Source organism: Callospermophilus lateralis, unplaced genomic scaffold (genome assembly GCF_048772815.1).
Source record: "Callospermophilus lateralis isolate mCalLat2 unplaced genomic scaffold, mCalLat2.hap1 Scaffold_43, whole genome shotgun sequence".
Classification (NCBI taxonomy): Eukaryota; Metazoa; Chordata; class Mammalia; order Rodentia; family Sciuridae; genus Callospermophilus; species Callospermophilus lateralis.
This window is the reverse complement of record NW_027514380.1, coordinates 4,735,771-4,761,729: the sequence shown is the minus strand read 5'-3', so window position 1 is coordinate 4,761,729 and position 25,959 is coordinate 4,735,771. Positions and strand designations below refer to the sequence as shown.

The 25,959-nt window shown below is 51.7% G+C and overlaps 1 protein-coding gene across 1 annotated transcript in view; it reads right to left on the bottom strand.

Moving 5' to 3' along the window:
- Positions 1–816: 816 nt before the first annotated feature.
- The window catches only part of LOC143389063 (endothelin-converting enzyme 1-like), a 34,849-nt gene continuing 9,706 nt past the window's right edge, over positions 817–25,959 (bottom strand). The window contains 9 exon segments of the mRNA XM_077108300.1: positions 817–1,151; positions 5,284–5,389; positions 11,937–12,047; positions 15,327–15,441; positions 16,871–17,013; positions 21,362–21,553; positions 22,504–22,569; positions 23,591–23,737; positions 24,759–24,880. Coding sequence (XP_076964415.1) covers positions 817–1,151; positions 5,284–5,389; positions 11,937–12,047; positions 15,327–15,441; positions 16,871–17,013; positions 21,362–21,553; positions 22,504–22,569; positions 23,591–23,737; positions 24,759–24,880 — 1,337 coding nt within the window.

Sequence of the window (25,959 nt, the reverse complement as noted above, 5' to 3'; positions counted from 1 at the left end):
TGGGGCGCCTGGGTCTGGAGGGCCCTGATGTTGGGGTGAGGAGGTGCCGCTGCTGCTGCTGCCGCCACCGCCGCCACCGCCGCCACTGCAGCAGGGTGAGGAGGCCGTGCTGCTGCCGCTGCTGCCGCCGCCGCCGCCGCCGCCGCCGCCGCGCGTGAGGAGGCCTTACCGCTGCTGCTGCTGCTGCTGCTGCTGCCGCTGCCGCTGCCGCCGCCGCCGCCACCGCCACCGCCGCCACCGCCGCAGGGTGAGAAAGCCATACCGCTGCTGCTGCTGCTGCTGCTGCCGCCGCCGCCGGGTGAGGAGGCCGTACCGCTGCTGCTGCTGCCGCCGCCGCCGCCGCCCCCCCCCCCCCCTGCCGGGTCCGATTCCAGAGCCGGTTTCTGCGGTAAACTCATGGCAAAGCGAAGCCACCAACCCCCCCAGAGCGGGACCAGGCGCTCCGGGGTGCAGGGGCTGGGGGCAGCGGGGGGCGGGTTGGGGGCTGACCCGGGGAAGCAGCGGAAGCGGGGGGCGGGGGGGGGGGGGCGAGGCTGGGAGGAGGAGGAGGAGGGGGCCGGGGCCGGTCACACACGCTCGCAGCGGCGGCCGCAGCCGCCAGCGGCGGCAGCAGCATCACCACAGGCTGCCGGTCTCCGTGACAACGCGACCCCAAGGGGGGGGGCCAGACCTGGCGGGGGGCAAGAGGAGGAGAGACCTGACCTTTCAAGGCAATATCCTCATGGGCCAGCAGCGGCGGGGGGTCTTTATCCCCCTCCCCGGGGGAAGCGGCGCCCTTCTTGGTAGCGTGGCTCAGGCGATGCCGGCGGATTTTCTTCACTCAAAGAGCAGCGCATCCAACATGGCGCTGCGGCCTCCTCCAGCAGTCCAGCAGGACCCCTCGGAAAACTTCGGGTATTTTCGGAATGACTCGGTAGGCCGAGGATGGGAAGCACCTTCGGCTCTTTCCGGAGACAGAGAGCGGTCGGGATTCTTCTGAAGCGTTCTGGCGCGTCTTCGGTCTCCGTTCGGGAGCGCTCTAGGACTGACTGCCTTCCTCCGGAAAGGTCGGCTAGGGGGCTTCTCAGGCTCCCCGTGGCCGAGTGCAGGGCGGAGGGAGAGACCAAAGGCGAGGTCTGGCAGGCGAGAGCCCTCCCCTGCAGCCTCGAAGTCTGGAGTTATCATAAGAAATAAAACAAATACAAAGCCCATTCCCTGGCTCATAGTCACATTTTATTTTTATTTTATTTTTATTTTTTAATTTTTTGATGCTGGGGATTGAACCCAGGGCCTTGTGCATGCAAGGCAAGCACTCTACCAATGGAGCTATATCCCCAGCCCTCATGGTGATTTTTTAATACATTTTACGTATTATTCATTTATGTGGGGTCATTTCTTGGTCATTTAAAGTGTCCCTTATTAAGTCCATTTATAATCTTCTGCTCTAAACTTACATTATATCTCAGTTTCATGAGACTAAATGTATGTGAGTGAATATACTTGTTTATACTTTATTTTCTTGCATGTACTATCATAAGTGAGAAATAGTATAAGATCTATTTATTTTATGCTGCTAACATGCTCTGCATTACATCAAAAAGTGTTTATAAATTGTTATATAATCACAATTATATAAAAATCATTCTTATGGCTGGAAATAATTCAAGTTTAACTGTTTACTATGATTTAGGAATGAGTTATGTATCATTTATTAAATTCTTGGTGTGAGCCAGAAATTGCTCTATTTTTCAGTGGATAACACAGAGCACCTTCTATGAATCAAGTTTTCTTTTTCTCATTTTACATACACTATCCTAGTCTTCTGAGTGTTGTCTTTACTTGCCAAAGAGTCACAAAGTCTGAATTCAAACTCTGGAATTTCAAAATGCATACCTGATTGAGGCGTGTGCTTGTGCCTATTTATGTTTAAATGAATTTTTTCAATCAAGTTGAATGTCTGCATTACTTGACTTGAACACTGCAGCTGATTTTTAAAATTCAAATCAAATTGTAATTCTGAATCTCTGTAGGAATTGAGGAGGGTATTCTGATCACTTAATTCTCACCCAGACTAAATGACTAAAATTTTAGTTTACTATATTAAAATATTCTGTTGTTACTTAAAGAAAAATTTCAGTGTAATGCATACCACACTACCTATTACATGTGTTTTATAATAGGTGAGATAGGAACAATTCAGTAAATGTGCCATGTCACAATTCTTAGAATTTTAAAAACTCTTCTCAAAAGTCTATTATGGCAGCTGGGTGCTTTGGTGCATGCCTGTAATCCCAGCATCTCAGGAGGCTGAGGAAGAAGGATTTCAAGGTCAAAGCCAGCCTCAGCAATTTAGTAAAGCACTAAGCAACTCAGTGAGACCTTGTCTCTAATAAAATACAAAATGAGGCTAGTGGTTAAGTGCCCCTGAGTTCTATTTCTAGTACCCTCCCCACCAAAAAGAAAAAAATCTATTATGTCCCAATAAATTTAAGACACAATTATAGAATTCTGGTTATGGCAATTTACTTCATTTAGTACTTCTCTCCCAAAATAGTATGTTAACCATCCTGGATAGAATCAACTAGAAGTAAAAAAAAAATAAAAATAAAAATAAAAATAAAAAAAATAAAGTGTCCCTTAGAGCTAGCACTCAATAAATAGGATGTGATATTTGCTGAGTGAGTTGCCAGAAGATTTGGTATTATCCTGGAAAAGTCCTAGGCAACAGGGCCCAGGCCTCACTGCATCAGGAGAAAGAAGGAGTATTGGGTCTTGAGCAGCCAGCCCTCTGCTGTTTCTAGAGCCCGAGACAGGTGAGGGGAACTTAGGAATCTTCTCATGACCCAGTGACTTGTTGGCATGTGGGATCATTGCTCTTTTTCTCTGGGTGAACTGGAATCAGGCTTAAGATGGGAAGAGCCTTAATTTCTTTTTCTTTTTCTCCTCTCCTTCTCCTTCCTCTCCTCATTCTTCTCCCTCTCCTTTTTTAAGACAGGGTCTTAATTATTTTGCCCTGGTTGGGCTCAAACAGTAGCTGAGACTACAAGCATGTACCTCCACGTCTAGAGTCCTAATGTCTTTTTTTTTTTTGTACTGGGAATGAAACTCAGGGGGCACTCAACCACTGAGTTACAGATCCAGCCCTTTTTATTTTTTTTATTTTGAAACAGGGCCTCACTAAGTTGCTAAGGCTGACGTTGAACTTGCAATCCTCCTGCCTCAGCCTCCTAAATTGCAAGGTTATAAGCATGCACCACTATGCCCAAGTCTTCATAGTCATTTTAAAAGTTTGCATGGGGCTGGGCTGGGGATGTGGCTCAAGTGGTAGCGCACTCACCTGGCATGCGTGAGGCATGGGTTCGATCCTCAGCACCACATAAAAATAAAATAAAGATATTGTGTCCACCTAAAACTAAAAAAAATATATATTAAAAAAAGTTTGCATGGGGGGCTGGGATTGTGGCTCAGTGGCAGAGCACTTGCCTAGCATGTGTGAGCACTGGGTTCAATCCTCAGCACCACATATAAATAAATAAAAAATAAAGATACTTAAGCAACTAAAAAATATTTTTAAAAAGTCTGCATGGAATGTCTTTGCACTCACAGCCCTGTCTATCAGGAATCCAGTCCTGAGCTGGGGCTGGGGCTCAGTAGCAGAGCACTTGCCTAGCATGTCTGAGGCACTGAGTTTGATCCTCAGCAGCACATAAAAACAAACAAATAAAATAAAGGCATTCTGTCCATTTACAACTACAAAAAAAAAATGTTTAATAAAAGAGTCCTCCCAGTGGCTCGAGAGGCTGAGGCAGGAGGATCATGAATCCAAAGTCAGCCTCAGCACCAGTAAGGCGCTAAGCAACTCAATGGGATCCTGTCTCTAAATAAAATACAAAGTAGGGCTGGGGATGTGGGTCAGTGGTGGAGTGCCCCTGAATTCAATCCCTAATACAAAAAAAAAAAAAAAAAGAGTCCAGTTCTGCCTCCTGCCTCACCCAGGTCCATGGGCCCAGTGCCCTCAGGGAACATCTTATTCTCGGCTGTTTTCAGTGTAAGCCCATGGGATTCTCAGAAGAAATCATCTTTATTAGCCACAAAGGGTTTGTGTCTCAGTAGGTGCTCCGCTCTACCAATGCCTGCCAACAGTGGAGTCCTTACAGACCTTGGTAGCCCAAGATCTAAAACCTTGACATTAAGGTGTAGAGATGGGAGGCCCAAAGGAAGGGAGGAGAGTCAGGGTTCCCGTGAATGTCAGGGGATGTGAATGGAAGGAAAGACACCCTAGTGGGGAAGTAAATGTTTGCTCCTCCTGTACGGTGCTCATGCCCATCGTGAGCCCCAAATGCTGTCCCAGGAAAGAGGCCAGCAGGCCCTTCTACGTGTCTCAGGGCCATGGGAGGGTAGCATGTGGGGGTGGCAGTTCCCTTCCAAGGATATAAACTTTTTTGTAGCATGCTGGGAATTGAACCCAGGGCCTCGTGGAGTACGCACTCCATCCCTGAGCTACACCCCAGCCCCAATAGTCAAAAACTTGAAGACAGGTCTGGACTCTAACCTCACAGCCTAGTGGGTCCACCGCGTAAGCAAGTTTCCTAACTTCTGTGGGCCATTTGCCCACTGAAGACATGAGGTCTGCCTCTAGCCAGTGTGGTGGCCACGCCTGTGATCCCAGCAACTCAGAGGGCTGGGACTGGAGGATCGCAAGTTTGAGGCCAGCCTGGCCCACTTAGGGAGATCTTGTCTCAACATAAAAATTAAAAGGGCTGGGATGTAGCTCAGTGGTAAAGCGCGCCTGGGTTCAATTCCTAGTACCAAAAATAAAGACAGAGAGCTCTGCCTGTAACCACGAGAGGACCCTGTCTGCAGAGACCGTTAACAAAACCTGGGTAGAGGAAGCAACTCCACAACATTAGCTCCTTCCCTCGGGCACTTGCAGCTTCTCTGATTTGCTGTCCCTCAGCCTTCCCGGAGCTGGCTGCCCCACACTGTGCCCACAGTCTGCGTAATGGCTTCCAGTCCTTAGCTGCTCCTGGAGGTGACTACAGCCAGCCTCTAGGGCTGCTGATAGTCCAGCTTCACCAGGGTGCAACAGGAGCAAAAAGTATTATTATGGAATGGTTGAGAGGCTTGATTTCATGTGTATGTTACCACAGTTTTTAAAAAGTTATTCTGTGGAGTCTATTCAGGGCTGAGGATGCCCTCCAGGGGTTACCTTTCCCAAACTCCAGGATTTAGGGATGGAGCAGATGGGAAAGCATTTTCTCAAGGTTATAGCAAGCAAGCAGCAGAGGCAGGATACAAGCTCACGGCCTCTCTTGGCTTCCAGACCAAGGTGGTTCTCACCATCTGATCGTATCCTGCCACCCGACAGGGCTTTTGCCACCTGAAGCACAGGCTGCAGCTCCCCATGTGCCTCAGGAGGGAATTCCAGAATTCACCAGACAAGCACTGTTGAGAGACAACTATGTGCAGGGCACTGTGCTGGGCCCCTAGGGAGCCCAGGAAGTCATGTCTAGTTGCAGAGAGAAATACGTCACTCGAAAATTCTCCTGCAGAAGTCCACTTTAAGAAAGGTTCGCATGATAACTCACACCAAGCCAAGTCCCGGGACACCTGGTGCCAGCCTCCGACCACCTGCTCTGACACTGAGTTTCCTTTTCCTGGGAAGGAGAAAGTGGATCCAGGAAACCCTCCCCCCAGGGCTCTGGGGACAGCCAGACCTACATCTTCCAGCTTTGTTGCTTTGCTGTGGTGGTGATGGTAACAATATACACACAACATAAAATTTACCACTTTACACATCGTGCAGTTCAGTGGCATTAAAAAGTACACTCACATTGCTCTGTAACTGTCATCACCATCCATCTCTGGAATGTTCTCATCATCCCAGACTGGAGGTCCATACCCACTACACAACAGCTCCCCACGTGGCCTCCTCTTAGTCCCCGTCAACCGCAGCACTATTTTCTGCTTCTGTGACTCTGACTATATGAGGTTATCTCCTGTGAGTGGAATCATGTGGCATTTGTCCTTTGGTGAGTCAATTATTTCACTTGGCATGTTTTCAAGATGCATCCATGCTGCAGCATGGATCAGAATTCATTCCTTTCTAGGACTGAGAACTATTCCACTGTGTGGGGCTGGCTTGGGTTCAGTTCATCCATTCAGATGTCTCCAGACATTGGAGTCATTTCTACCTTTTGGCTACTGTGAATAATGCAGCTACTAATAAAAATGCATCTGTTTGAAGGTGTCTGCTTGAGCTCCTGCTTTCAGTTCTTTGGGACACGTACGTGGATGTGGAACTGCTGGGTCACATTATAATTCTCTGTTTAACCTTTGAGGAACAGCCCTGCTGTTTTTTCACACTGGTTGCACCATTTTTTGTCACTCCATCAGCAAGGGATGGGGTTCTAGTTTTTCCACAGGTATATTTACATTTTTTCTTTTTTTCTTTTTGTGGGATCTACCTTAATGGGTATGAAGTCCCTTTCTCATTTTGATTTTTTTTGTGGGGGGCAGTACCAGAGATTGAACTTAGGGGCACTCCACCACTGAGCCACATCCCCAGCCCTATTTTGTATTTTATTAGAGACAGGGCCTCACTGAGTTGCTTAGTGCCTTGGACAATTGCTGAGGCTGGCTTTGAACTTGCAATCCTCCTGCCCCAGCCTCCCAAGCCGCTGGGATTACAGGTGTGCTTCACTGCACCTGGCTTCTTGTTGTGGTTTTGATTTTTATTTGCATTTCCTTTTTTTTTTTTGTACCAGGGATTGAACTCAGGGGCGTTTAACCATGGAACCATATCCCCAGCCCCCCTTTTATATTTTATTTAGAGACAGGGACTCACCTAATTGCTTAGGGCCTCTTGAAGTTGCTGAGGCTGGCCTCAAACTTGTGATCCTCCTGCCTCAGCCTCACAATTTGCTGGGATTACAGGTGGGTGGCACTGCACCTGGCTTTTCCCTAATGATTAGAGTTGCTGAGCATCTTCTCATGCTCACTATTCACCATTTGTGTGTCTTCAGAGAAATCTCTACTAGAGTCTTTTGCCTATTTTTAAATATTTATGTATTTTTTATATATTTACTTTTGCAGTGCTGGGGATGGAACCCAGGGCCTCCCATATGTGCTAGACAAGCAATCCCCTACTAAGCCATGCCCCCAAGCTCTTTGTTTTGGTTCGGTACCAGGGATAGAACTCAGGGTGCTTTCCGACAAAGCCAAATCCCCAGCCCTTTTGTAATATTTTATTTTGAAACAGATCTCACTGAGTTGCTTAGGACCTCACTAAATTGCTGGAGCTGGCTTTGAACTCAAGATCCTCCTGCCTCAGCCTCTTGAGCTACTGGGATTATAGGTGCGCACCACTGGGCCCAGCTGGGTTATTCATTTTGTTATCATTGTTGAGCTGTAGACATTCTTTCCACCTCTGTCACTTTTAACTGTGTGTCCTTGAGCCAAGTGCTTCAGTTTCCTCAACTGTAAAACAATTTTTTAAATGGTGGATTTCTACTTCCTAGAGCTGTTGGGATTAAATAAACTAGTAAGAAAAAAAAAAAAAACATTTGGGTATCTGACTAACAACATATACTGAGCCTAACTATGCACCAAGAATTAGGCAAAATTCTTGACATGCATTAATTCATTTAATTGGGTTCTGAGGATTAATAGTGACTGCATGTAGGAGATGATACAGAGCAAAGCCCTTCCTCCCTTATCTGGGTCCTGGGGACCAGGCTTTATTCAAGGACCCTCAAACGCACCAAAGCCACTGAGCTGCCCCATTACTGAGACCAGCCTGCCCGGCCCAGTGAAAGGCCTCTACTACCTACTAGTGCCTCTAGCCCTGTGCAAGCCCAGGGACTTGACTCAATCACCCACACACCCCTCCGGAGTCTAGAAACCACATCCCTCTACCCTGGGTGGCCCAGCCTTCCCCTGGCTCTTGTTGAGTCTGAGGCCATTTAAGTATCCTGCCAAGCTAGCTGCCTTGGGAAAATCCTGAACTCTGATTTACCCCATATCTAATGACTAGAGGAGGAAGCTGGATTTCCAGATGCCCACAGCTGGCACCATCCAAGGCTGGCTCCTGTGATCTCCGTGGGAGCCAGCCCCGCCTGGCCGCCCTCGCTCCAGACACCTGGAAGAAGGCCTCAGCATGGCTCAGCTCTGCCTTTTCCCACCAGCGGGAGAATGAAAATAGAAATGGTTCAGGATTAATTCTGCAGATGAACATTTTTCATTTTCCCAAATTTGGCAATCAGCTCTTTTCTCCCCTCCACCCTCATCGCCTGCCTTTCCTTGCGCTGGAATAGACGCACTGGAGCAGCTGCTGGCTCTCGCCCATTATGCGGGGTGAGTGGGTATGGACTACGGTCCAGTTCCTCAGATGGGCACCTGTGGCCCATCACATCTGGTACTTGTCCATCTCAGTCCCCGCCCCGCAGCACTCTGACACGCACCCCGGACACCCACACGCTCTGATGTCTCCAGGGCTTTTCCATACAGTGGCCCACACTCCCCCTGGAGGATCTCCTGGGTTGCCTGGAAGCTCCTATTTGCCCTTCCAAACCCGGCTCAGGTATCATCCGTGAGACAAACTTTCCTTGGTTCCCTCTCCCTGCCCTAAACAGAATTAATTGTTCCGTCCCCTACGGTAGGACATTATTTTCTTGTGATTTCATTGCACTATATTAAAGGGCTTGTGTAGCCTAGTATCTGGCACAGGGGAAATATTCAATACTTATTTCTCCTGGGCGGGAGGTAGAGCTCAGTACACTTGCCTAGTGTGTGGGAGGGCCCTGGGTTCGATCCCCAGCCCCATAAAATCAAACAAAATATATTTTTCTCTTCTGTGAAGCTGGATTTTTCAATAGCTTGGGGATAATAGCACAACTTGCTTTTTGAACATTAAAAAAAAAAAAAAAAACTTTTTCATTTTATGCCTTAACACAGAGGATTTCTTTCTCTCAGGGACAGAGACTGTGACTTTCACCTGCACTGCTGTGTGGGTAGCACAGAGCCTGGCACATGGGAGATGGATGCTCCCTAAACAGTTAAGGAGGGAGGTTGATTGAGTCTTTGAATGTTCCTCTACCCTGTCAGATTTGGGAACTACCATCTGCCGGGGTAAGTGGGAGCCCTCTGCCACCCAAATTTCATTTTATTTGTTTGTTTTGGTACCAGGGATTAAACCCAGGGGTGCTTAACCACTGAGTCACATCACCAGTCCTTTTTATTTTTTACTTAGAGACAGGGTCTTGCTAAGTTGCTGAGGCTGGCTTTGAATTTACAATCAGCCTCAGCCTCCAGAGCTGCTGGGATTCTAGTCTTGCCCCACCATGCCTGTCCACCCAGGAGTTTCAGAGTGGCCTTTCCTGATCCTAGGGGAAATTGGGTCCTTCTCCCTGACACTGTAACTGAGAAATGTGGGCGGAGGACTCAGTGCTGTCCTACTTCTGTGGCTTGGGCATGGGGTTTGGAACACAATAGATCTTGGTGCAAATCCCAGTTCTGAGAACTTAGTTGAATTGCTTCACCCTCTGGACCTCAATTCCTCTCCTCTGTGCGTAGGGCATGATGATAGTTCCAATGTTCCTACAAAGTTGCAAGGTGGAAAGATCCAGCACAGTTCTGGACACACAGGAGACTGTCAATCAATGGGGATCCCCCTCCCCCTTCAGCTCTTCCTTACTCTGATCCAGCTGAAGCTCTTTGGGGAGGGGAAATGCCACATGGCTCTGTGGTAGCAGCACAGAGCTCTAAATCATGGGCCAGAAGGGCACAGCGGTTAAGAGCCCCAGCCTCGGGGCCAGGTTACTTGGGTTCCCATCTCAGCTTACTAGCCGTGTGATCTGAACTTCAGTTTCTATCTGTAGTGTAGTCATGATGATGCCAGCTTTGATCTCCTAAGACTTTATAAATGAAAATGTGGAAAGCACCTGTTGGGGGTGAAGGTCAGTGGTAGAGCGTGCTAGGACTGCATGAGACCCTGGGTTCCATCCCCAGCACCAAAATAAATCAGAGCTCCCGATAGATAGGAAGCTCTCAAGAAACCAGAATGCAAGCCAGCTCTTGTGTTGAAGAAGTCTCCTGCTAGACTTGGTCTGGTCAGCCTCGTAGCTGCCCCGTGACAGGACCTGCCACCATGACTTGAGGTCTGCAAGGACTAGAATCTCTGGATTACCATTCCTTGCTGACCCTCACTCCACTCCTGGCCTGGAGTTGAGGAGAAAACTGACTGCAGAGGTGGCTCAGTGTACTGGGTACCATGGTTTAAATAAGCCAGGACTTTTTGGAGCCTTTAGAGTGGTGGAGTGCTCTTTTGGAGCCGTCCAGAAGACATGGCCTCTCCCAGGCTGATGGGATCCTTTTTGATGGAATAGAGCTTTAACACCCAGAGAACTTGATCTGAGAGGCACTCAGAAAGGTCTCAGGGCACAAATGGCAGCTGTTGAGGGTGACGATGCAGGGCAGACCCGGGGGCCAAAGATAGAAGATGGAAGATTCTAGGGAAGGGGAAGGCAAGAGCCGTGGGGCTGGGGCCAGACAGACCTGGACTCAGATTCTGCCTCAGCAGATTAAAAAAAAAAAAAAAAAAAAAATATATATATATATATATATATATATATATACATACATACATACATATATATATATATTAGTTGTAGTTGGACACATTACTTTTATTTTACTTATTTTTATGTGGTGCTGAGGATTGAACCCAGGGCCTCGCATGTGCTAGGCGAGGGCTCTACCGCTGAGCCACCACCCCAGCCCCTGCCTCAGCAGACTGGAAGTGCAGTGCTGCCCCTTGACTACAGATACTAATTATGCAAACAATACCATTAGTGATAAACTATCGCTGCCATTGACTGTAGCTTATTTTGGGCCAGGTGTTCTTTATGTGTAGCATCTCATTTTGTTATGGCCAGGCTGTGTGGGCAATGACCACACAGACTCCATTTTGCCCTGAGACCCCACATCATGTAAGAAAATCTTCTCCCGTGGGAAAGCCCCGTCTCTGCACCCATCAGTGAGCGGTTGCCTAGCACGGCATGTTAGGCGACACAGATGGCAATTCTTATACAACGTAAAAGTGTCCCCTCTTCAGTTCCCATTTTTCTTGGACAATCTACCCTGTCAGAGGTGTAGATGTTAGTAGCCATTCTTTAACTTGTTCTCAACTAGGGACGTTTTGGCCCACCCTCTTTACTGCTTATGATTTTAGATCTTATGATGTTTGCTTATGGATCTGAATCATAGCAACAGCCAGTTATGTGTTAATATGGTTTTGGACTACAAAAGGTGTGCTCGAACCCTGGGAGGGGTCGAAGGGTGTGGACTAGCAGCCTGGCCCTTGGCCCGCCAGCTGGTGGATCCAGACATCAACTGGTGAATAAAGGTTCCATCTCTTGCTTTAAGATCGACTTGGTGGTTTATTGCTGTCTCACCTTAACACCCCTCTGCAGAAGGGACAGCCCCACTTTCATGTCCCAGGTGAGGGGAGAACACCACTCAAGTCACCCAGCCAAGTGACAGAGCCAGAATCTGAGCTGGGGGCTGGCTGTCTCCCTAGCACTCAGCCATGATGATCCTCTACCTGCTTGAATAATTCTGTCACCCTCAGAGTAAGAAAAATGTCACTTCCAGGTCAACATTACCTGGTGGGGTCCTTCGCAGCCCCAGGAGGTGGAGATGGCTGTGGTAGCCTCATGGGGTCACTGGGAAGATCAAATTAAATAACACAAACAACTGGCCTGGCCTCAACCACGGAAGTCATTTAGCAAGTCACGCCCTGCAGCCTGAGGAAACGGCCTCTGAGTTAAAGAAGGCCCCGGGATCCTGTGGCCTGGAGCAGGAAAGGCCCAGGGCAGAGCAGAGTGTGGGCTGTCAGGCTGGGGTGGGGGGTGCCCAGCAGATGCGATGCCCACTCTGTCCACAGGGGAGGTACTTACTATGTTCTTGCTGTCCTCGGCGAAGGGCGCTTTGACAAACATGGGGCCCAGGGCAAAGCCCCGGTTGTTTTCCATGTCACTCACGCAAAACTTCCAGCGAGGAAGGCAGGTCTGGAAAACACGAGCGCAGAGGGTCACTGGGCCCAGTCCTCCTTCTCCCAAGGCCTGCCTGGGAGGTGGCGCCATCGGGGGCCTGTGCTTCCCCCCAGAACTCCAGGGAGACAGACCTCTTCTGACCGCAGAAGTTACTTTAGGCCACAGACACCCCTTATGGCCACCACCTACTGTCTCCTGAGTGCCAGTCTCCATGATTGGCACTTCACGAAGGTCTGCCACTGAGCACCCCTAGTGGGCAGGGATGAGCCACTGGATAGACGGGAAGCAGAAATTTAGTAAGGGCAGTCACTGGTCCAGCAGGTGACAGTAGGTGACAGGGGTGCCACAGGGATGGGAACTCTGACATGCCTGGCCCTCCATCCAAGGCTCCCTCCAACTTCACCTGGTCCTGCTTCCTGGAGGACACAAGGAATCTTGGAGGCGCAGAACCTCGGGAAGCTGCCCATCCACCTGAGCAATGGGAACCTTCCTAGAAGGCCAGGGGCCCAGGCCCATTCACAGCCTCCTAGAGACAGATGGCCACAGTGACATCGCAAAACTTCAATGTCAGCTTTTTTTTTTAATGTGCTAAGGATGCCAGGCAGTGCCTCACCACTGAGCCACACGCCCACCCCAACCCCAGCTCTTTCCTTATATTTCATTTTGAGACAGGGTCTCTCAATGCTCACTGCCCAGACTGGCCTTGAATTTGCAATCCTCCTGCCTCAGCCTCCCCAGCAGCTTGGACCACAGGTGTGTCACTGTGCGGGGCTTAAATTGGTTCTTCCTCAGTCTCACCCACAAGCAGTGCTAGCCCACAGGATGCCTCAGTATGAACCAGAAATGGTCTTGGGCTGCAGCTCCCCAGAGTATGGGCTGATAAAGAGCACTGGGAGGGTTTCAGCCCACTGGCCCCCTGCCTGGACATCCCCCCATGGAGAGTGTGAATGACCAGGTGTGATGACCCTGCTTATGGAAACCTGTCCAGCTGCAGGGTCCTCTTAACCCTGAGGAACAGGCGTGACAACCAGCTCAGGGCAGCCTGCTTTACACCAGCCCTACTGCAAACGACCCAAATGCCCATCAGCAGACAGATGGATAAACAAAATGTGGTGTTTTTCTACAGCAACATACCACTTGGCAGCACGGAGGAACCAGCTACTCAGAGATGCCACAACATGATGAATTCCACAGACTCACTGAGCCAGGCGGCCAGGCAGGCAGCGTAGGACTCGGCTGCCCATCTGCAGCACCTCGGGGAGAGGCAGGGAGGGGCCCGAGGGCATGCCGGGTAACTGGGCCATGGAAACCTTCTCTGTCCTGACTGGGCTGGTGGTCACACACACGACTTCATTGTCACAAATCAACCAACTGTATCCTTCACCCACACTCTATGCATATGTGTGTGCATATTGTTTTTAAGCACTGGGGGTTGAACCCAGGGCTTCACACATGCTAGGCGGGCTTTCTTTCTTTTTTTCTTAATGGGGTGCTACGGATGGAACCCAGGGCCACCCTAGCATCACACTAAACTGGTCTATGTCTCAAATTTTTATTTTGAGACAGGGTCTCCCTGGAATTACAGAGTGTGCCACCATGGCCAGGTATATCGAATACTCTATTGTATGTAAATTATGACTTAATTTTTTTTTTCTAGTCAAGAAGGAAGGGAAGGCCATTCTAGTCTAAGTGTAGCCCCTGGATTCTGCTTAGCTGTCCCAACCTGTGTCCATTTCCAATGGCTGCTTTCTGCTCCCCTCTCCCTCCTGCCCGCTGCCCTGCCAGTCATTGGGCAGCCCACAGCTGGACACAGACTTGGCCTGGATATGCTGAGGCCGAGCACATAGTGGGTCACAGCTAGGGAGCCTCCAACTTTGAGGCTGGGCAGAGGCTCTGACGGCTGAATCACGGGAAGATTCTTACTCATCTTCTGCCCGCGTCTCTGGAGAAGCCCATTCACTTTACACACACGCATTTGTCCCCTGAGTGACTCCCCTGCTCAGGGACTGTGCCAGGTCTCAGGAATTAGAGCTGAATCATCCGCAGGCCTGCCCTTGAGGACTCTGTGGAAATGCCCAGAACATCCAGCAGGAGACAGAGGCGCAGTAATGATGTCAAAAGCCGTGACAGCACTGAGCGCCTGAGTGCCCAGGGTGTGCAGGCCCCACGCCTAGAATGCTCCAGGGAGACTAAGGCAGAGAAATGAAGCACAGAGAGGTTAAGTCACTAGCCCAAAAGGAGCACTCAGGGAGCAAGTGGCTGCCGTGGGCTTGAGCCCAGAGAGTCTGGCTCCAGTGACTTCCCGCAAAAAGGCCACTTTGCCTACGACAAAGGTTTTGGAATGAGGAGAAAACTCTTTGAAAGAAGAAAGGGTCAGGCAGCATTCATCTGACGTGGGGGCCACCTCCAGGCAGAAAAGGAGGGGCCAAGAGGCCCCTGAAGAGGCTGTGCGACTTGTAGCCTCTTCACTGTAACCCGAGGAGCACCAGCAGGGAGTGGAGAGGGGTCCCTCCTCCCAACAAGAACTGCGGACTGTAGGCAGGTAGCATGAGGACAGCTGGCCAGGCGCCCAGCAGAAGCTTCCGCCTTTGGAACCGACTTTACGGCCTGAGGAAAAGGAGCCCAGGGATCAGTCACCCCTTTTCACAGATGGGAAGACTGAGTCCCTGCCCCATTTAAGTGACCCGCCCAAGGCTGTGTGGTAAGAAGCAGAACCTCCCATTCAAATCTCTGCCCAGCCTCCCCTGCTCTGCAGCCGGGGCACTCCCAGCCATTCTCTGAGCCTTTGGTACATGAGGGAGGTCAGCCCTGGCACCTCCCAGGCAGGCAGGGCTCCTGGGCACAGACCCACCCCACCCATCTTGGTATTCCCACACTGGGCTTGGGGCCTGGCCCATGTGACAGTGCAGGAGTAACTGTTTGCTGGATGCATAAATGAGAGGTGACGGCCTCATTCTTGGCATCAGAATTCCTACGGGAGGCAAGCTTCCCCGGCGGGAAGGAGGGAGGCCTGGGGCCTCCTACAGAAGGACCCGCAGAGGTTTGGGGGCACTCAAGATGGGTGGAGCCTACTGGGTCTGGGGCCTGGGACTCCTGCCCCGAAGAGAACCCGAGGCCTGGATCTAGTCCCATGACCCCAAATGGACCCTTCAGTGGCCTCTTCATTCTCCTCCTAGACTAAGCCCTCGTAAGTGCCACAGCCCTGAGGGTACAGTGGTCTTTCCAGCCCCCAGCCCAGGGCAGAGCACACAGTAGGTGCTCAGCATGAACCTGGGAATCACTGTCACAGCTCACCTTCTTGGTCCCGTACATGACTTCCATGAACTTCTCATCGGCGTCCTGAAAGCGCTGGTCGAGGAAGGAGCTTGTTTTCCGCACCAGGTTCCAGATCATGTAGTTGTTCAGCAGGCTGGGGCGAGAGGACTGCTGGCTCAGAAATGCCCGGGGCTCCCGAACAGCCTCACCCCAGCCTCCTTCCTAGCCTACCTGGGTGCTCGGCTGGCGGCTGCCTTCCAAGCACATGGAATGTAACTCTCCGAGGAACGCCTGGCGCTCCAACTAGAACCCCCCAGTGTCCAGTGCAATCACTTGCATACCAGCAGTGCTCAATACATGCTGCTGCTTAGCTGCTTTGTGTCTGAAGCTGTGAAGCTGCTGCCTAGAGACTTGCCTGGTGGTGTATGCTACAGTGGGGAGGAGGCTGCCATTCCCTGCTGAAGGCCAGACAGGAAGTAGAGGCCTTAGAGCAGCAGGGGCAGGAAAGGAAGCTCTGGCCACCAGGTTTCCATGAATGACCGTTCCCATGTCCGCCACCCACAGGGCACAGGAACCTATCTGTGGCTGAGTCATGTTTGCAAAGATGTTACCTTAGTACAAAGATGTTTACTATATTGAACATCTAACCTCAACCGGAATCACACTAAAAGCCTGACTACGGGGAGAGTGTGGCAAATATTGTATGAACAGTTGACGGAATACTATGCAACTATAAAAATGATCCTCACAGAGGGTTTGGGATGGCACTGGGAAATATTCATAATGAAAGTCAAGGCAAGGCTTGGAGCGGTGGCACATGCCTGTAATCCCAGTAGCTCAGGAGGCTAAGGCAGGAGGACAGTGAGTTCAAAGCCAGCCTCAACAACAGCAAGGCACTAAGCAACTCAGTGAGACCCTATCTCTAAATAAAATACAAAAAGTTTGGGGATATGGCTCGGTGGTTAAGTGCCCCTGGGTTCAATCATCAGTACTCCTACTACTAAAATAAAAATGAAAAGTCAAGGGAAAAGTAGATTATCCATCTAGTCACGTTAAGGAGAAAGAAGAGCTATGGATTGGAAACCTCCCTTCCCTCACACCTTCTCTCTCTGATATGCACACACACTAACACCCCCCAAAATGACCAAGAGTAATATTTTGAATAATTTTACATTTTTCCTATTTTTCTGTAATTTTCAACATTTTTATAAGCCTTTGAAATAAAAAAATAAAATAAAATAAAAAACCCGTAAGTATTAACCAAAAATTATGGGTGGTATTGGCGGAGTCCTGTTCCATGACAGGCACGGTGTTAAAACATGAATCATTTTGTGTGACTCTCACGAATCCCCTGCTTGGTAGGTGCTATCTGATCCCCATCTTATGGGTGACAGTATGACCCCGACAAAGGACAAGGGACATGCCACAGCTACACAGCTGGCTGAGGGCAGCAGGATTTGAAGCTGCCCAGGGGACCAGCACCCTCTGCTGCCTCTCAGGGAAGCCCACCAGGGTGCAGCACCCTGCGTCCGGCTGCCCTGCCGCCTCCTGCCCCTCCTGCCCAACAGGGCTGCCGGCCTCACCATCTGTCCGTGGCGTTGATGAGGGCGGAGACCTGCTCCAGGTAGTCCTTGTCATAGACCACAATGGGCTCGGACGCGTTGATCTCCATGGGGTGGAAGATGGCGTTGAGGAAGGGCAGCTAGTTGATGGCCGGTGCCAAGGTCTGCGAGGGAAGGGGACAGCATGAGGCTGGAGGGCGGCTTCTCCTCAGCCCCGTCTTTGGGTGTCCCTCAGAAGGTGTCATTGTGCCTCTCCCTGGGACTATGGTGCTGATGGAGCTCCAGGCAGAGGCAGCGTCCCCAGGAGCCAGAGGCAAACCTCATCTGAAGCGGAACCAGGTGGGATGAGAGGCTGCAGCAGCAGCAGGCACAGCAGCTGCCACCGTCACCATGCCCTTCCCATGTGGCATGTGCCACTGCCCAACTGACCAAGCAGTGGCCACAATTATCCCCATTTACAGAGGAAGAATGGAGCCTCAGACCCCTAACAGTTAAGAATCAGGAGCTGGACTGGGCTCCTGGTCTAGCTTCCTTGCTTATAAGCTGTGCAACCTTTAATAAGTTAATGTGCCCATCTGTGCCTCAGCACCTCATATGAAAAACAGGGATCATCATGACAATGAGTCCCATGTATCTGGTAACTGGGAGGGTCACACACAGAAGCCAGCACTGTCCCACTCAACAAGAGTATCCGCAGCAGCAGTCTGCTGCAGAGGATCCAACATTCAGGAAGGCCAGCGTTGCGGGGGTAAATTGTGGTCCACAAGTGAGGCTGCCGAGTGGGGAGCTGGGACAGCAAAGTTGGTGATGACTGCAGCAAGAAGGGAGAGGCCCGCAGCTCAGCCCTGCACACACCAGGCCCCCGGCTATTTGCACTTGTTTGTTTTGGGGAGTTATTGGGGTCTGAACTCAGGGCCACTTTACCACTGAGCCACAACCCCAGCCCTTTTTATTTTGAGGCAGCTAAGTTGCTTGGGGCCTCACTAAGTTGCTGAGGCTGGCCTTGAACTCTTGATCCTCCTGCCTCAGCCTCCTAAGCCTCTGGGATTATAGGCATGCACCAGCATGCGCCCGCTCTGTTTTTTTTTTTTTTAAGTATTTTTTGAGTTGTGGGTGGACAGGATGCCTTTGTTTTTATTTATGTATCTTTATGTGGTGCTGAGGATTGAACCCAGTACCTCACCCATGTTAGGAGAGCGCTCCACCACTGAACCACAACCTCAGCCCCAGCAGCTCTGTTTTAAGGTGACCCAAAAAAGACCCTGTACCCAAGGGCTTTCCAAAGAGAGACTTGGCTTTTCATAACTGTCAGCTCCCAACAGATCTCGCTTTCCCTTTGGCACCCCAAGGTGCCCTGCGCAGAAGTGTCTCCCCCAACATCTCCACGTCATGGCCAGCATCTCCTGCAGCAGCAGCCTCCAGCCATTCGAGCTATCCCTCTTGAGGTTGCAGATTTTTGTTATAAAGTCCTACAACATTTTAAAAATAAATTGTGGTAAAATATGCTGCACATTTATAATCCCAGAAACCCAGAAGGCTGAGGCAGGAGGATCTCAAATTCAAGGCCAGCCTCAGCAACCTAGTGGGACCCTGTCTCAAAATGAAAAATAAAAAGGCCTGGGGATGTGGCTCACCCAGCTCCAGATGATTTTTGCAAGACTTGAACTCTGTGCTTTCCACTTCCTACTCCCACCTGTCTCTGTGAGTCCGACGCCGGCCCAAGCGGCCCAATGTGCAAACACATAGGATTCGGGCTTCAATGCTGGCGTGTGTCCCTTGGTGTCACCTCCTCAAGCAGAGTTGCACAATGTGTCTACTCTGGCCCTGTATTCCCCACACGCTCAGTTATTTTTAGTGTGCAGTTTTACAGAACACGAGGCTTTGGGCTGCATATCTCGTCTTTTAGCAAAGACGCCTCTACATGTCAGTCACTTGGATGGGCACCTGACGTAGCTAGCAATCCCAGAAATCACGATCATCGCTTAAGACCCTCCAAAAGTGGCCCTGGGCCTGGCAGATTTCAAACCCCATTCTCTATTCTCTTGAAAGGGTGAAATGTAAGACAAATACGGGAAGTGAGAAATGCATTCCCTTCATACAGGAAAACCATACCCATAAAGCCACCTAAGATCCACCCCGCCTGCTGGGACAGGCAGTCAGCCACAAGACCCCCAATTCACAGAGGCTGAGTTTGCTGATCAGGGAAGGTGACTTTCCTGAGGTTATATGGCTTACTGTGGGTGTATTTGGCGGGGTGCTGGGGATTGAACTCAGGGCCTTGAGCAGGTAAGCGCAGGCTTTACCACTGGGCTCCACTCCAAGGCCATTGTTCCTGGGTTTGTTTGTTTATTTATTCATTTATTTTTATTTATTATTATTTCTTACATACATGACAAGGTTTATTTATTTTTATTTTTTAATTTTTTTTGGTTGTAGATGGACATAATACCTTCATCTATTTATATGTGGTGCTGAGACTTGAACCCAGTGCCTCACACGTGCAAGGCAAGTGCTCCACCACTGAGCCACAACCCCAGCCCCTGCTCCTGGGTTTAAGTGGACATCTTATCTATTGGGGAACAAAGATCTCAAAGGACAAATGAGGCTGGGGACAGTGCGGGGGCAGCTCCCAAAGGCGGTATTGTGCTGGTACAAGTCACCGACCAGGTCTCAGTAGGGGGCTGATTGGCGTCATCCCTGGGTGAATGTTCCCACCAACACTGATGGCAAACCCCCACAGGGCTGGGAAGAGAAGCGCACAGTGGGCCCTGAGCCAGCAAGCGCCAGCACAGCCCTGTCGCCCAGCTGTGACATGAGCTGGTGACATGAGCTGGGCATTAGGAGGCCTAGATCAGAGTCCCCAGCAGGAACCAGCTCTGGGCACTGTCTATCCTTTCCCTAAGATGGGGTCAGCGACCCTGTCCCCAGAGCTGACTGCCGTAGGCCTCTCTGCCTGGCCTCCCCTGTGGCCCAGAGCCTCCCCTCTCCCTAGCAGGAGACTCTCAGGCCAATCTCTACATTTCTGTGGCCACAGAATTCAGAGGTGTGTGATGAGACCTTCAAACTGGGTCCAACAATCAGGATCACCTGACTGCATGGCCTGGGGCAAAGACCTGGGAAAGTGGGTTAGTTCACTGAATGTCACCAGTTACAGGGCTCATGAGAGCTTCATGAACTGAGGTGGCGGATCCTGGCACAGGGTGAAGCATCAGGTGGGGAAAGCCCAGGATCTGCTGCATCTGGGGCCAGGTGGCGCCCTCACCCCCGGGGCCCAGCAGCCTCCCCGCTGAACCATGTAGTTCAGGTATCTGGTCAGCCCTGGGACTCAACACTCCCAAACTGCTGTCCACTAGGCCAGGGTGGAGCAGGGCTGGCTGTAGTCCTGTGTCTGGGGCCAGAGGGACACACACTTCACCCAGGAAACCCAGTGGAAGCACGACTTCTGGAATGAAGCCTACGAGGCCCTGCACACACCAAGGTCCCCGCGGGGCAGGTGTACACTCAGCTTCCCCAGCCCCTCCCCACCGGGCCTCAGCGCCCTGCTTCTCTCGCCCATAGCACTAGGCTGGGAGACTGGGATTGTTTCTTAGTGTCCCCACTAGACCAGAAGCACAGGAAAGCGGGGCCCAAGGTGGCTCAGATGGAGGAGGAAAAAAGGGCAGGAACTTCCTCCTCGAAGGAAGAAGGAATGGATGGGTGAGGAGCGGGGAGAAGACCGGCCAGTGGAACCCACTGCAGGCGCAGGGTCCGCCCCAGCAGAACAGCAAGGGCCACCAGGTGCTCCTGCCTGAGGGCAAGGAACTGGGAGATACGTGGGACCACTCTGCTCATTCCTCGGAGACCACCAGGGCCCAGGACAAGCGGGTCAGCAACAGCACACGAGCCAGAAAGAAGGAAGCAGTAGGAAGTCCACCCCAGGCCCTGGAGGCCTGAGCATTCACCAGGGGGCAGCCTCGGCAAGGCTGACCTTCAGAGGGGACAGCAGGTCTCTGGTGAGTCACACAGTTTCACAGAAAGTGCAGGTCTGACTCCCCGTTACGCCTCTGGATATTGTCTAGGAACATGGTCAAGAGCTGAGCCAAGCCTGAGTCCAAGGGCCAGCACCCCTGCCCTCAGGAGCCTCCGGGGCCTGACCATGTCTCTTCATCTCCTGTTCAGCAAAAGGAGAAGCAACGTAGGAATCCACACCTTTTCTTAGTGCTCGGTGCTGGATGACTGGGAATGCCCCTGTCCGTGTGAGCCTTACGTCACAACCATGGAGCTGCTAGGGAAACGCTGTCACACAAAGCAGCCCGGCGAGGGAAGAAGCCTGTCTCTGGAGTCCCTTTGCACTCTGTGGTCACTAGCAGGTAATCTTACTTGTCTGAGCTCCAGTTTATCTGTAACCTGGGCATAAACACCTCCTCCCAAGGGTGGCTTTATGGTCATGACGAAGTTGGTATGACCCCTCCCCCCAAGAGCACTGTCCGACTCCAGTAGCCCTGCCCCTGCAGTAGCCGGTGCACAGGGTACCTGCAGCTTGGCGGTCGTCACTTTGTGGTAAATGAGCTCCTCGTCCAAACGCTTCTCCTGGGGGATGGTGATATTGGCCAGCGCCGTCTCAAAGTCCAGGATCTGCTGCATCTGGGGCCGGATGGCGTCCTCATCCCCACCGCCCAGCAGCTTCCCCAGCTGGACCATGTAGTTCAGGTATCCAGTCAGCACCTGTAGGGCCCAGCACCCCCAAACTGTCTGTCAGTGGCTGCCACCTGCCACCCAGTGGGCCAGGTGAGGTTGACCCAGCTGCGGCCCTGTGCACGGGGCCCAGGAAACATGCTGGAAAATAGCTCTGGGGAGGATTCTGGCGCTGTGTGTCTTCACTGGTGTCATTGGCGCTCCTGGTAAAGCCTACCGCCTCTGCACACACACAGGTCCCTGAGGCTGGCCCCTGCTGCTCTGGCCCTGCCTTCAGGGCTCGTCCTCAGCCATCTTCCTGTTCTGGAAATGCACCTTTTCTGAACCACCCTCTGCCACCACATCCCTAGAGCTGAATCAAGTCCTTTCTCGGCTCCCTCTGCCCTGATCACAATGTATACAGTTGGCATCTAGTTGGGTGGTCCGTTAAGTAATGTCTCCCTCTCCTACTGGACCTCAAGCCCCGTGGACAGGTGAGTGAGCCTCAGTGGGCCGGGCAGGGGAAGGGAGAGCTGTGAGCGGTTGGAGGTGATCTGGTTGTGGCTCTGGATCTCCCCACTTACTGGCTGTGTGACCTTGAAGAGGTCACTTCTGTGTCTGAGACTTATTTCTTCCTCTGTATAGGGCAAGGTAAAATGAATATCCATTTGACAGATGAAGAAAATGATGTTCAGAGAAGCTGAGTGACTTTGGGGTGACTGGGAGGGTTAGAGGTAAGGTATATAAAAGGTCTGAAACCCTCAAATGGTGGGGGCTGTTACTGCCACCTCTCTACAATGGGGACAAATGACACCTAACCCCTGCCCTTTGTGCCCACAGTGCCTGCATATGAACTAGCGAGCCTGAGGGCATCCCTCCCCTGCCTGGGCTGCCTGTTGCCCATCAGGAAAGTGATACCCCTGTGTTCCCCCAGCTTCTAAGACCTGCCCAGGTATGCTGTGGGGGACACGGTGGGAGAACCCCCACAAAGGCGCACTCACCTTCTCGTTTTCAGTCTTGTTCAGGTAGTAATCTCTGGAGGGCAGGCCCAGGTCAGACTGGTCCACCTAAAGAGGGAGGCAGAGTGAGAGGAAGGCCCTGCTGCAGGCTTGTGTGTCTCCTGAGGCCTCTGCCTGCCCCAGGACTTCTCACACTAGGCACCGAGGACCAGCTCAGGTTCCAGCAGGAGCACAAGCTGGTAGCCGAAGTTACAGATGGGATCACTCGGTGATAAGACAGACACGTTCCTGCCCACCTGTGGGGTCAGCTGCAGGGACCTGGGCCCTTCTGAGGGCTGGACAGAGCCTCCTTCCTCTTTAAACACCCCTGGGCTTCAGCAATGCACCCTACTTCTCTAAACCCTTCCCAAGTGGCGAGGAACCAAGACAGGTGACTTAACCTTAAACCAAGTTACTTAACCTTTCTGATCCCCAGGTTCCTTGCCCAGAAAGTTAGGGAGATAATACCTAACCTTCGGAGCTGGAATGAGGATTCAAGAGGACAGTGTCAGTACAGGGTTTCCTGAGAGTGGGGCAGGCAGAGGAGGGTCAATTCCTGATGGCTACCATTGGAACCTTCTGGCTATACCTTGACGCACCTTGGGTAGCTGCTATTATATAGTTCATTAGGGTGAAAAGGAAAGTGTAGCTCAGTGAGGTTGAGCCTCTTGCTAAGGTCACACAGTGAGTGCGTGGCACAGTTGGGGGCTGAGAACTAAGCCTTTATGACCCCTAATCTGGGGGCTCTCCTGGGTGTGCTGACCCTCAGGCTTGGGCAGGCTCTGGTGGGAGAGATGGACCAAAAGCATTCCAAGCAGCACCACAGAGCCAGAGGCTAAGGGAGGGGACAAAGAGGTGGCTACAGCTGTGCACAGGAGTTGATATCACTCGTCACTTCTGAGGCCCACGATAAGCTGCCCACCAAGATGGGTAGTCTGCCCTCTCATAGTCTCTTGCCTGTAAAAATCTCACTGCTTGGGGCTGCCAGAAATAACCCCAGCTTAGAAACCAGAGCCTGCTCCCTCGGCCCAGGGCAGGTCTCCCTCCACCCCAGGAGGCCACACCTTTTCCTTGGCCCAGGCCTGCTCACCTGGATCACATTGGTGTTGGAGTTCTTAGAGTCTGCACTGACGTAGACAGAGAAGAAGGGTGAGGTTCGGTAGTGGGCAGTGACCACCTGCAGGGTGTCCTGGAAGTTGTCCTTGGCCCAGGGACTTGTGATATTCCAGCCTCCGAGCTGGGAGAAGGCAGAGCAGAATAGGGAGGGGAAGGAGGTAAGGAGACTGTATGCAAATTCTGGTTCTGCAGCTGACTTGCTCTGTGACCCTGGAGCAGTCATCTGACCTCTGGGAGCATCCAGGGCAAATTAAAGGGCTTCTGACCTGTGACCTGGAGACCCACAGAGGGAGCAAAGACTCATCCTTGACAACTGAGCTGTGAATCCCAGAGACTTTGCCCCATGTGCTGTTCATTTGTTGGACAATCAATCACACGAACGTGATTACTATTAAGACATAAATCCAAATGTGACTACGGGAAATAAGGCTCTGTATTTTTAAAAAGGCTGATAAGCTATTGTCTACCTTGGTCTCTCTGCAAGTTGGAATTTTAAAAAAAATCTCTTTGGTCCTCCAGGATTGGCACACACTGGCACATGGGGCCTGTGCCAGACAGGAGGGACTGGGAGAGTCCCCATGCCTGCAGCAATACCTTCCCCGAACTGAGATACGATGGCAAGCCCTTAAGCAAGCAAGGGGTGGCCAGAAAAGCCACAGCCATCTCCGTCTGTGCCAGGCAGCCTGGCCCGGAGGGAAGATTTCTTCTGGGCTCAGGAACAAGGTGAGGCCTCCAGCCAGCAGGTCTGGCTCTGTTGCTGGCCTAAGACTCCCTGTTGGTTTCTCTGGAACAACACACACCTCTCGCACACTCACACCCACCTCATGAAGAAAAGGAAGTGGCAATCCAGAGGAAGAGATTCCCAGTGAATACCGTCCCCAAGACCCACGCAGATGCACTGAGACACTTAGATGTCCTCAACAGATGCTGACACACAACCCCACACATTACAACAGACAGTCCCCCCACGCACAGACGTGCATGTACACACAGTGGCAGACAGACAGGCTGCGTGTTCCAGCTGGGTGCGGAGGCTGGAGGTGTGGGGTGGCTGAGCACCAGTGGGCCTGAGAGCTGCAGCCAGAGGGGCTGGCAGGAGGCACGGCAGGAGGAGGAGGCAAGAGTGTGTCCCAGGGACTCACCTTCTCAATCAGCTCCATCAGGGGCTTGGCCCTGAGCTCCTCAATCCTGGTTTCATCCATACATGCGCGGTAGTATACTTGGGCCTTCCTCTCTCCCTCACTCGAGCTGGCTGTGGAATTTTCTAGAAGGATAAGAGATAGCAGATATTGAATAAGCCCCCATTTACCTGCTGGGGATCCCCAGGCAAGTTTCTTTTGGAGCCTCGGTGCTCCCCACTGTGAAGCCGTCAGGGCAGCTGCTGTCAGGCAGGAGCAGCCAGCCCCAGCGGGTATGAGTGCCCCCATCCTAGCTGGGTGCAGATCAGGAGGGCATGCCCTGTCTCTGCTCATCTGCTGATTGGGCCTGAGGACCTGTCCCTGGCATGGCAGCCCAGGCCGACCCATTAGGACAGTTGGCATCCCTGCCAGCCAACACGTGGCAGGAATTCCCCTGCCTGGTGCTGGGACAGAGCCATGTCTTGGCTTTCAGATCCCAGCTGACCTTCCTTGTGAGAAACACTGGGGTTGAGTGAAGCCTGAAAGACCTCATTCACTGTGAATTGACTTTCCGCTTCCTCCTCGGGGGGCCAGGTGCAGTCAACAGACCTGCAGATGACTCCAAGGGCTGTTTTCCCCGTCCCTCCCAAGCTCAGGCCAGCAGCACCTCATCCTCTTTGGTTCTCAGACCCCCACCCACCCACCCACCCAGAGACTCCCTTCCCATCCTCCCTTTCCTTAGCCCCTGGTCCAGAGCCGCCTGCTGAAGGCCACCCTCCTGTGTGAGCACAGCACAGAAGGTCCCCATCTCTACCTGGTGAGTTTGAGTACTCAGGTCCCCAGGACCTACTACGTGCTGGGGCTTCTGGGCCTGCATGTCTGTCTCAGAGCTCCACTCCAGACCATGCCAGATTCTTGGCCCCTGCGTCCATCTGGCCACTTGTCCTTCTCTCAGATTAGTTGTTCTCTGACCTTAAACCTCTTCCTTTGCTTTCTCCCAAGATCTCTCCAAACCCACCTCCTCCACAGGCACCTTTCTCGTGGGGCTCTATCAACCCATCCATCCATCCATCCATCCATGGGACGCAGATCAAAGGGTTGCTCTGTGCCAGGTACTGTGGGTACTCTGGGACCAGACAACAATGTCTTCAACCCCAGGAGGCTTCGGCATGGGACCCAGCTAAAACCCCACTTGCTTCCATCCTTTCTCAGACTATTTTTTTTT